Source organism: Odontomachus brunneus, unplaced genomic scaffold (genome assembly GCF_010583005.1).
Source record: "Odontomachus brunneus isolate Ranch 3 - 2012 unplaced genomic scaffold, Obru_v1 Obru_scaffold_089, whole genome shotgun sequence".
Classification (NCBI taxonomy): domain Eukaryota; kingdom Metazoa; phylum Arthropoda; class Insecta; order Hymenoptera; family Formicidae; genus Odontomachus; species Odontomachus brunneus.
Genome location: NW_022639539.1, coordinates 1,324,486 through 1,337,286, shown reverse-complemented (window position 1 = coordinate 1,337,286; position 12,801 = coordinate 1,324,486). Strand labels below are relative to the sequence as shown.

Below are 12,801 nucleotides of genomic sequence, written 5' to 3'. Positions count from 1 at the left end.
GACATCAGAATATGTGGCAATATTACTGAAATGTTTATAGCATCAGATGACTTTTTTCATATGTCGGCAAAATTCATTCTTTGTAAAAATCTTAATATCTCAATATTACATGCGGACACATCTTAATGACCTTATGACGAAATATGGGGTGTATATCAGTTAGACACGGGGCAATTAGACACAGTCCAATCACAAGTCGCTGTTCCAAGGGACCTTACAAATATCTCTAATCACACGGTGCTGTGATTGGCTGTGTCCAAGTGCACCGCTCCCCGAAATAAGTCTATCATTTCCGATGTATTTTTTAAAAAAATTTAACCAAATTTGGACTAAGGATTTGTGCTCAGCGGGTAAAAATATATCGGAAATGACTATTCACATTCGTACAACAAAAAAGTTAAATTTTGTCGTTCGGTGTCATTCATCGGCACAACGTACATTTCTGCTAAGGAGAAAAGAGGAAAGCGTGATACATGGATATTAGAGCGAGCGAGATACCTATAGAGACAGTGCGGTGTCCCTATAGCTGTCTCGCTCATATTCTCTGCAGGACACCACTAACAACTGGTAACGTCTGCTGATGTTTTCTCTCTCGATCAGACGACGTGCGATAAGGATGTAACATCGAAATGTCTCCCACTACTTCTCCTACATGCCTTCTTTGCTTCTCTGGCGTTGTACGTAAAACGTACAGTACACCTTCCGTATATGCCTGTTGTCGCTTTCGACTATTTGACAGGCGTATACAGGTCCGCCGAGGGATACCATGGGTGTTTACGTTAAATCGAGTACGAGTTAGTTCCACTAGGGTCGAAAAATGTAATAGACATAACCATCTAGTATCTTCATGGTTCAAGACGACTCAATACTGCTTTCCGATGCTCGAGTAGAGTTAGTTAGAGTTAGCTAGAGTAGTGTAGCGGATAACGTGAGCATTAGGTAATTGATTTTCAAAAAATGTTAGTTATTAATAAGTTTAATCTCATATGTATGTATACCGAAGTATGTTTATACCGAACGTTTAATACGCGTACCAATTAGTAATTTTATGTTAAATTATTTTGATTTCGGCGACGTATATAAACAATGTCATGTTGAAGTAGTGCAATATTGATTAGAAACACGTATCGTATTAATTGAATATATTGCATCGCCGAAATTAAAATAATTAGATATAAAGTTACTAATTGATACGCGTATTAAACGTTCGGTATAAACATACTATATGAGATTAAACTTATTAATAACTAACATTTTTTGAAAATCAACTACCTGATGCTCACATTATCCGCTATGCTACTCTAGCTAATTCTAAGGGCTATCGCACACAAATTGACATAACTGCATATGCATAGCATAAGACCGTATGTACCAATGAGCATCGAGTATTAAGTCGCCATATTGGTGTTCGATGCTTAATATTCGATGCTTATTGGTCCATACGATCTTATGCTATGCATATGCAGTTATGTCAATTTGTGTGCGATAGCCCTAACTCTACTCGAGCATCGGAAAGCAGTACTGAGTTGTCTTGAACCATGAAGATACTAGATGGTTGTGCCTATTACATTTTTCGACCCTAGTGGAACTAACTCGTACTCGATTTAACGTAAACACCCCATACCTGCCTCTGAGTGTACATGATCTAACCACATGGTCCATGCCTCGCTGACTGCGCCGCTGAGTGTCGCCTCTGACGGAGAAAGGCTGAGATGGACATTTGTAGAACGTTCCTTAATCGTAAAATTTTGTCATTTCGGACTTTCTACTAAAATATCTCTTCTCATGAACTATGGTAGGACAAATATAAATATAGATTTATTAAGCAAATCGACCTCAAGGAATCGATAGAGCCTATCCACAAATTCGTCCGATTAGCCGTTATAGCTGAACGAGAAATCTTGCTTGTGCTGAACTAGTTGGTCGGCGTAAGTTATACGCGGCCGGTCTCATGCTGTTCCTCGCTTCGCGCATTTACTTGGCGCGAGACGCTACTGCGTTTCTTGATCTCCATTGTTGCGCCAGTCTTGTAGATGTCAGGGAGCGGTGCACTTGGACACGGTGCATTTGGACACAGCCAATCACAGCACCGTGTGATTAGAGACATTTGTAGGGTCCCTTGGAACAGCGACTTGTGATTGGACTGTGTCCAATTGCCCCGTGTCCAACTGATATACACCCTAGATGTCATTGTACGATATCAATGTCATACGGATTAGGTGTCAGTTTTCTCGTTCGGTCGTGCGAGTTTGCGCTCCAGATTTCTGACGACGACGTGTAGTATCTTCTATTACGCCATATCCACATGACAGTACTGGCGTTTCGTCCAACGCGTATAGTAATATCGCAATATGAAAAATTAGCTTCTCTAAGCCCGTCGATTCTTCCTTTTTCAAACTTCATCACTTCCCAGTAAACATGCATGTCTAAAAGATGTCGAAAAGATATCTAAAAGATATCTTATGCAACATTTTGTTGCATAAGACGTCTTTTAGATATCTTTTCGACATCTTTTAGACATGTATGTTTACTGGGTTGTTCATAATGTTCTCTAGTTCTGCGACGTAACATGTTTATGTTTTAGAAATAATATATTGATCGAATTTATTGACAATTTAAAAACGCACACTTTATGCGTTAATACTTTATATCTCTTACGTGATGGTATCAGTGACGTTGCGCGTGCATTACTTATGCATGTGATCTGAAGTTGTAATCATTTGAACCTTCCATGGTAGCCTACTTATTATAGAAATTTTACGCCAATGCGATATATTTTTCATAGTGCTGCAATTTTTATGAGTAGCAGTGTGTATACAGCCCTTATAGAAATTTAATACTGATAAGTGATAATTTGGCCAGCGATAATTACTGTCGTTCAATAATTTTATTACTCGTACGAGTAATAATATTATATTATATTATATTATATTATATTATATTATATTATATTATATTATATTATTTATATTATGACTTTAATTTGATACTTTTTTAAAGATCATTACGTGATTTTATTACTATTTATTACTGACCAATTTATCACAGCCAGTGATACTTTTCTATAAGGAAGGGTAGGACATTTTAATTTCCCACGTTAAACATATTTTTTCCTACGTTTTTTATCAAAAGAGGTTTTGTACAAAAGTTGTTTGATCTTAAGTGGAACATAAAACAGCGATATGGATTTAATTATAGTTACCCAGATAGAAATGCGTGATGATCATGTTTCATCACAATGTGACTTTATATTATGACTTTAATTTGATACTTTTTTAAAGATCATTACGTGATTTTATGATATAAGCACCAAATACACACAAATGATGTACACATTATGTTGCAAGTTCTCGACATGATGTTGATTATTATTATTAAATGAGATATTTTTGTGACATCATAACATGTCTGCATTCTGAGCCCGCATCGGTGTCTATTCTTGTCCCATGTCTTAAAGATACATGAATACAATATGAGCTCAGAATGAACACATTTTCATATCTGGATAGTGCTATTCTCGAGAAATTCTCTAATCATCACTTCGAAAACATTTAAAAGGTAAATTGGATACTATATAAAAAAAACTATAAAAAAGAAACGAATTCCTTTATATTTTGATCTAGATTACAACATATTTTAAACTCATTAAAATTGGAAACGGTCGTTTTCATGTATTTCCTCCCCTGCTCAGTGAGAAATGATTCGTCGATTAGCATTGTTTCGACGACGATTGACAAGTCCTTTCTCGCTGGGAGATAATAAAAAAAATGAATAGAAATTCACAGAGAATTTATTTTAAAGAACACGTAAAGAATTAGAGAAATAAATATCTGGGGAATTTTTAACCACACAATCAGTCCATACTAAAGTATTTTTGAATGGTTTATTATAACGAATATCTCGAAATTATAATTACTTCGAATGCTCTGAGAATTTATAAATAATTAATTATAGAATTATAAATGCTTTACAATTACTTCCTCTGCGTTCACCTCCTATTGCGTTCAGCAAATGTTTTCAATGTTTTAGGTTTACTCTCAGTAAACATCAAGTAATAGTTACATTAATTATATAATTTCTTACTTATTAGTTATAATTTCTTACTTATAACACATTCACTGCTCATTACACGCTACTACATGATGAGGCTCCTTCAGAAGTGGTGCGTTGTTTCAGATGGACAGAATGTTAATAATGTAACTGTTATACAAAGTGTCCCAGAACAACCTTCGAAGCAAGCCCTCTCGTGAAGGCATAGTACGGATTGAAGTAAACATAAAAGTCCTATACTTTTTGTGATATTCGCAATAATTATCGAGATATTAATTAAAGAAGATTTGTAAATAATCACGCGAGATATAGTAAATGAGTTGTAGTGACGACGTCTACCATAATGTGCTTGTACATTAAATCAAACTGAACAAAAAAGTTCTCTATTATTTCGTTAATAATTTTGTAGATTTTTAGTTATTAATTAAAGAAGATCGGCGAATAGTCACTCGCGATAATATATTAATATTATCTAATTAATAACTAAAAATTTGCAAAGTTATTAGGAAAAAGATGGAGGACATTTTTGTTCAGTTTGATTTAATGTACGAACACACGACGGTAGATGTCGTTACTATAGTTTATCTGTGGAAATGTCACTCAAACATACACGTAGCACCCTGTGTATGTTGTACCACACAACTCTAAGCGTGTAAATGATCAGAATGCAACTCTGGACAGGCACACATGTCACATATAGGAACGAATGCTCAATTGTTAATTAACAAAAGAAATGTATATTTAAGCGCTAACACATATGTTTCTTTGGTGGGATCCGACCACCACGCAACATGAAATAAATGAACAAGAAAAAATGAGATCGCACGCACTTGGTCTACGCAAAAGGAACAAAGGAACGCAGTCTTCACAATATCACAAGTTTAACCTTAACACTGGTATTTAATCCTAACACACGGTATATTGGCACAGCGAAAAGAAAAGAACGTTATCACGGCTTGTGTGGAGGTCGCAATACAAAACAAACCAAAAGAGAAAAGGATTATTCCACACAAGCAAGGTCGAGCACGTGCGTACCTGTGTACGAACACGTGTACAGATTAGGCACAATGTTAAGACTGTGCACATAGGTGATCACGCAGGAGCACGTGATCGAGACCGCGCCGATGTACCGTGTGCGCGCGTAGATCTGTCCGCGGCACGTGGACAGCTCGTGTTACTGCCCGGGTATGCACGGCGCAATCATACTTTTTGAGCGAGCAGGAAATCTGCGTAGCGAGACACGAAATACCGTAACTGCTAATGCGCACGTGTGACTGACGTTGCAAGAACACGCACGCGCAACGCTGTTACAATGGCGCGCTTAATGATGCAACACAGCAATATTTCCGCGCGGTTACACTACACGAGGTTCTCTTGGCACAACCCTTTACAAAGGTTTACGCCACTGCGTCCTTGTGAATAAATGCACGATTTATCTCACTAAATCCCGGCACGAGAGAGAGAGGACCACACATGTGTCGCAATAACAAACCGGCATGCACCTCACGAAGGACACCGTGACCCGTAGGATGGCAAGTCCAGACAAAGAATAACGTGTAATAATCTCTAGCGTGAGAGAAAAACGGCCTCTGCTTCTCTCGACCTGATGTGACAGACTGTAGAGAAAAAACCGTCTCTAGCGCTTACGGCGCGATCGCAAAAGCTTGGCGCGGCAGTAGTTTCTGCTTTCGTCTATCAGCGCGTGGCAGCTGCTGCACAGGTGTGTATGCATGCGCGTGTGCGCCTAGCGTTAGCTGGGGCGCCACATATCTACTATATCTCGCGTGATCATTTACATATCTTCTTTAATTAATATCATAGATTTACATATCTTCTTTAATTAATATCTTGATAATTATTGCAAATATCGCAACGTTTATGTTTATTTTAATATGTCTGTGTTATGTCTCCACGAGAACTTCGAAGGTTATTCTGCAATACCCTGTATAACATACGCGTTATATTATATTTATATATTTGAGTGGAAAATTAGAATTAACAGTTATATAATTGTTACTTTGTATTTGCTGGGCTGTATCATAATTAGAATTTATACATTTTTTCATAAATATATATCTCGATATAATAAAGAAAATATAAAAACATAAAATATAAAAGAATATAATTAAACTAACCTCATATTATTATATTTTTATATTATATATTATATATTATATTATATATTTAATATTTTTATAAATTGCTAATTTGTAATCTAAGAATATAATTGTGATTCTTATTTAATTTTATATAATCCATTTTCAATTTTTGATTCCTCTTTTCTTTTATAGAATAGAAAATTGATGGTATTTTAGTAATTTTTATTATTTCACCTGGAAAAGAAAAGTTACTTGGTAAACACCAAACAACAATAATATTACGTCAATATTGTAATTCTCCACTCAACAATATAACTCTTATGTACACTCAGAGGCAGGTATGGTGTCTCTCGGCGGGCCCGTATACGCCTGTCAAACAGTTTAAAGCGACAACAGGCATATACGGAGAGCGTACTGTACGTCTAAAGGCCAAATGACACTAGCGATTGACGATTGACAATTAATGATTAGATTTTAACGAATCAACAAGTTTCAGCCTTGGCTTACTATGTTCCAATTAGTCAAGTTCCCATCTTGAATCGTCAATCATCTATCGTCAATCGTTAGTATGTTTGACCTTTATGTACAACGCGAGAGAAGCGAAGAAAGAACGTAGAGGAAATGGTGGGAAACATTCCGATGTTGCATCCTTATCGCACGTCGTCCGATCGAGAGAGAAAATATCAGCAGACGTTACCAATTGTTAGTGGTGTCTTCAATAGCTGTCTCACTCACTCAACGCTTGAATGCAGAGAATATGAGCGAGACAGCTAGAAGGACACCGCGTTGTCTCTATAGGTATCTCGCTCGCTCTAATATATTGTTATTGTCGTTCAATAATTATCACTGGCCAAATTATTACTTATCAGTATTACATTTCTATAAGGATCAGCGGGCAAAAATACATCGAAAATGACTATTCACATTCGTACAACAACAAAAAAGTCAAATTTTATCGTTCGGTGTCATTCATCGGCACAACGTGCATTTCTGCTAAGGAGAAAAGAGGAAAGCGTGATACATGGATATTAGAGCGAGCGAGACACTTATAGAGACAGCGCGGTGTCCCTATGCTGTTTCGTTCATATTCTCTGCATTCAAGTGTTGAGTGAGTGAGACAGCTATTGAGGCACCACTAACAACTGGTAATGTCTGCTGATGTTTTTTCTCTCGATCAGACGACGTGCGATAAGGATGCAACATTGGAATGTCTTCTATCACTTCCTCTACGTTCTTTTTTCTTTTCTCTTGCATTGTACGTAAGACGTACAGTCCGTATATGTCTGTTGTCGCTTTTGATTATTTGACAGGTGTATACGGGCCCGCCGAGGGACACCATACCTGCCTCTGAGTGTACATGTGTATTATTGCTATTATATAAGCATATACAGGATGTCCTAAAAGTCTGGAAATGGTCGAATATCTCAGAAACAGTACATTTGAGAAAAAAATACTTTAGGCAAACATTGTAAAGTTTAAAAAGTTGTATTTAATGGTAATACCTATTTGACCTAGAGTGATATTATTAAAGTCAGGTCACATTAGTTTTCATTTTTTTAATCAAATCTCCTATTTTTTATTGCATATTCTTGTAGCTTAGTTCGGAAGCTTTCCAAAACACTCTAATTAACAAGCTTTCCAAAACACTCTAATTAAATATTTTTTTGTTAGATACTTTTTGAGTTATAAGGCCTGAAAGTGATAGTATCGTCGGCGTTAGCATTATCCGAAATATGAGGTGAAGTAAAAAGTTCTGAGCGTTTTTTCGCTTTATTTCGACGATGAAATTAACATAGTTAGGATTATCCGATTTCGATCAAATATGCGCCGTTTTGTTCGATAACTTTTGTCCATTTTGAAGGCAATTTCATAATTCCGCGATTGAAGAAGTCCTCGTCCCTATTGGTAAAAAACTTGACCAGCTCATTTTCACAAGCCTCTCTTGAGGCCAGTTTTGTACCATCAAGAAAATTTTGCAAATGCTTGAAAAGGTGATAATCGCTTGGTGCCAAGTCTGGACTATACGGCGGGTGCAATAGAACCTCCCATCCAAGCTCTCGGAGCTTCTGGCGCGTCGTTAATGATGTGTGCGGCCTGGCGTTGTCTTGATGGAACACAACACTCTTCCTATTGGCCAATTCTGGCCGCTTCTGGTCGATCGCCTGCTTCAATCTGGTCAGTTGTTGACAGTAGAGGTCCGAATTGAGTGTTTGGCCCGATGGGAGCAGCTCATAGTGGATGATTCCTTTCCAATCTCATCAAACACACAGCAAAACCTTCTTGGCCGTTAATCCGGGCTTGGCGATCGTTTGGGCCGGCTCACCGCGATTGGACCACGATCTTTTTCGGCTGTTGTTCTCGTATGTGACCCATTTTTCATCACCAGTCACCATCCGCTTCAAAAATGGGTCGATTTCGTTACGTTTCAGCAAAGAATCGCAGGCATCAATTCGGTCCAAAAGGTTCTTTTGCGTCAATTCGTGTGGCACCCATACATCGAGCTTCTTCTTGAGACCAGCCTTATGCAAATGGTTCCAAACGGTTTTCTGGCTAATCTTCAGTTCCTGGGCAATGGAATAAGTGCTCACATGCCGGTCCGACTCGACGATTTCCATGATTTTATCGACATTTTCGACGATTGGCCTACCAGAGCGTGCCTCATCTTCGACGTCCATATTACCAGAACGGAATCGTTGGAACCACCGCTTTGCTGTTGCATTCGATACTGTATTGGGTCCATAAACAGCACAAATTTTTTTGGCCGCCTGCTCCGCCTTTTCACCTTGGTCGTAGTGGTACTGAAGAATGTATCGAATTTTCTCTTTTTTTACCTCCATTTTGGAACGCTGTAACACAACTGGCTTGACCAAACACAAAACTGTCAGAACTTTTTTTGAAGCGTAATGTCACCTTTAAATCGCCGTATAGTACCCGTATAGTAGACCCGATGCGATGTATACATCGTGAGATATGGCTCACTAAAGACATCTAGCAGAAAACGCTCAGAACTTTTACTTCACCTAATATACCGCATGGAGGTCGCACTGTCGAATTTACATTTCTTTTGAGTGTGTGTGTGTGCGCGCGCGCGTACGCGGATGTGGGTACTTGAGTTCAATAAGGAATTTTTTTGTACATTTTGATAGGCATATTACTTCCGTAAATGTTCAAAGTGTCTCTCTTCTATGACATGACAAATTTTTCACCATTTGATTATTTTTTGGGGATATGCAAAAAATAATGTCGATAAAATTAAATCTGGTGATTTGGAAAATCATAGGACGAGAATTCTGTAACACCAGAATAAACTTCAGGAATACTTTACGAATTCGTTGTAGTATCTGAGTTGTTAGTTTTAATATAGTTAGGATACTTTTTTCTCAATGCAACTTGGGATATAACAAATAATCTAATGAAAGGATTTGTTTTTGATTAATTCCTAGAAGTTAATTTTTGTTGTTTTTGAATTTATTTTCATTCATTATTAGTTGTTTTTTAAACTACATCAAGAAAAAATACTTCAAAACGTATTAAAATCAAATATGCATACCTAACTATAACAATAATAAATGGTATTGAAAAATTATATATATATATATTACTAACAAATTTTAAATATATTTAAATTATTTAATCTTTGTGTTTGAATATCTTTATGTTTGAATATCTTTGTGTTAATACATGCTTTTACTAAAACAATAGTGGAGCTACAACGGGTACAGGCGGTCGACTTAGGGACATCGAAGGAATAGGCCGTGGCGGAAATTACATTGCTGGCACGGCGGGATACAGCATCGGCAATTTATTGATTCCAGGTAGGATTTTCCTACAATTTATAGCCTAGGTGTATAAAGGGCGCACTGCTCCTAAAAAGTCGCTCGCTCGCTCAGCCGTCTCCTCCCATAATATGAGGAGCCTATTTTAGCTTGAGTGACGAGTAGTAAAAGTCTATGCAATAAAATGAACACATTACTACGATAAAATGAAGTTGGGATATCAAAATTTTCAAAATTGAGAGTCATTACACTGTGAATCTTGCGTACATAATACGTATACAAACGTACCAAAAAGTCTACTCTAAATTTTGTGTCAAAAATACTCATTCATATATTCATTCGTGTGTTATTTACATTATGTATAGGCTAGTACATAATATAAATAACACACAAATGAACATATAAATGAGTTATTTTTGACACAAAATTTAGAGTAGACTTTTTGGAACATTTGTTTACGTACTGTGTATGCAAGATTTTTTATAGTGTATCAACAGGTTTTTGCAATAATTATATTATTAATTATTATCACTTATTATTATTATTATTATTATTATTAATTATTATAACTTATTATTATTATTATTATTATTAATTATTATCACTTATTATTATTATTATTATTTTTCGAAAGGACCCAGCACTAATCATATGAAAAAAGTTATTTCAGTTAAATTAACTGAAACTATGATATTTTGTAGCTTATAAGATGCTGATCAAAAATCTTGAACAAAAAGTTTGAAAAAATAGACAACTTTTTTTCTAGCGCCATTAGAAAATTGCTATTTTAGGTGTAACCGAATCTACAGTACACAGATTACTTTTTTAACTGTATAGGCATTTATACATAATATAAATACGTGTGCCCATTATTGAATAGATTCATATTTCAATATATGTATGTGGTGCGGAAAGGGGGGGGGGGGTGTAACATGGGTGTGTATTGATATGTGTGTATTTGTATCGATAGTTATTCTATTAGTATGTCTGACATTATTAATATAAAAAATTGTGTGATGCGTGCGTGTGTGTGTGTGTTGGGCGGGTTAGGTTAGGTTACATACACGTACTGGCGGGCGTAAGACACCGCCTCCACCAGCGGCGGTAAAAGGTCCCGACCCGGATCCGAGGGGGAAAGTTCTGCCTGCACGGATCTGTTGGTCACCAACCTGGAATTATCCAGGGAGGACCACGGTGCAATGCTGAATATGTCAAGAGGAATGCCCTCGAGTACGTGTTGGGGGCGAGAATCATCTCCCCCGGCCGATATTCTTTTTCTACAGCGGCGCGGCTAGGCCCAGACCGCCTCTCTCCCGAGTCGCATTGGTAGGAGGAACGCACTCCCGTGCACCCCCTACATATATAAAACATGTCTCCAAATAATGTGTATTTGTTTTTTCCGTTATTTGTAAAACTGAAACTTTGAAGTCATGAAATAAAACAAATTCAACTTTTAACTTTTTAATTATATTTTTATTAATTATATTTAATTATATTTTTTTTCTTAACTTAACTTTTAATTCAATTAATTTCATTATGGATTAACTTTATCATAACTAAGTTAAATTTTCAAAGCCATTAACTTTAACTTAACTTAGTTAAAAAAAAGTTAATTTACCCAACCCTGGATATAACGTTATATATGATACAGATCTAATTATTACGCTTCCTATATAGCATATACATGGTGTTTCTTAACTTCTACCCATGAAGTACATAGCGTTATTCCTTACGAAAAATTGAATCGAAAAGTCCTAAACCATTTGTGTCTTTGACACTTAACGAAGCAGATATTCTTTAATAAATTCCAGCAAATCTGTGCCGTCCTTTAGAAGTATACACGTCAGTGAGCCGCGCGTCTGGTAGTGTGCATGAATGTTCCGCCGCTGCATTCACGAACACTACCAGGCGCGCAACTCACAAACGTCCCTTATAGAAATATCATACTAAGAAATACTGAAAAATTATTAGTGATTAAATATTACCAGTAATTCTGTAATTTTTTGGCCAGTACTTAATTTCTGGTGAATACTGATAATAAAATCACTGTTAAATATTGATAGTAATCAAATACTGAGAATTATTATGCGAAGGTGAAAAATGAGAAAATCATAATGTTTACAAAAATATACTTATATTCATAATTTTCTCATGTCTCATAAACACTAGATATCGAAGGTTGTCAAACACATTCCAAATTTTCATGAATCCTCCTGCGATAATTTCGATCCCAAGCGGATTATACCACTGGTCACCCACCCACCCATGTCCTGACCGCATTAAAACTGTTGCTTAACGTGACGATCGAGCGCGCACGCGGTGACTCTGATGACTCCAACGTTGTTCTTACAATTCATACTTATATAATGTATCCTTATAGTGTTCACAGTATATTATAACATACCTAGCAAACACCAAATAATAGTTATATAATTTTTACTTGTTGTTTATTGGATAATTTGTTGAGAGCTATTGAAACAATGCAACATTTGATATGCGATGAATATTGATGTAATGTAGTGAATCAGTGATAATTACTTTTACATTTTTAACAAAATGTTATAATGATTAATCCAACAAAAAAAGTTAAAAAATCCAAGAAAATCCAAATTAAACAAATCGAATTACTAAATTTTGAGAGAAACTTTTAAAAAATATTATTTAAAACAATAGTGTTGTTTCATCAAATGACATGGGTCCTTGAACGAAATAAAAGTTTTATTTTCATCATTTTAAAAAATGATATTTCGTTTGTCTTCACTGGTTGGATCATGTCCAGATCTTGCCTTGACCGGTTGGATCATGTCCAATTCTTGCCTTGACTAGTTGAATCGTGTAAGATAAGACGGAAAGTGAATACTTTACGAGATATTTTG

The 12,801-nt window shown here is 36.2% G+C and overlaps 1 protein-coding gene across 1 annotated transcript in view; it reads left to right on the top strand.

Moving 5' to 3' along the window:
• The window catches only part of LOC116848085 (phosphoribosylformylglycinamidine synthase), a 297,437-nt gene that overhangs the window by 86,195 nt on the left and 198,441 nt on the right, over nt 1–12,801 (top strand). The window contains exon 5 of the mRNA XM_032823851.1: nt 9,852–9,964. Within this exon, the coding sequence (XP_032679742.1) occupies nt 9,852–9,964 (113 nt within the window). The remainder of the gene's footprint in view (nt 1–9,851; nt 9,965–12,801) is intronic.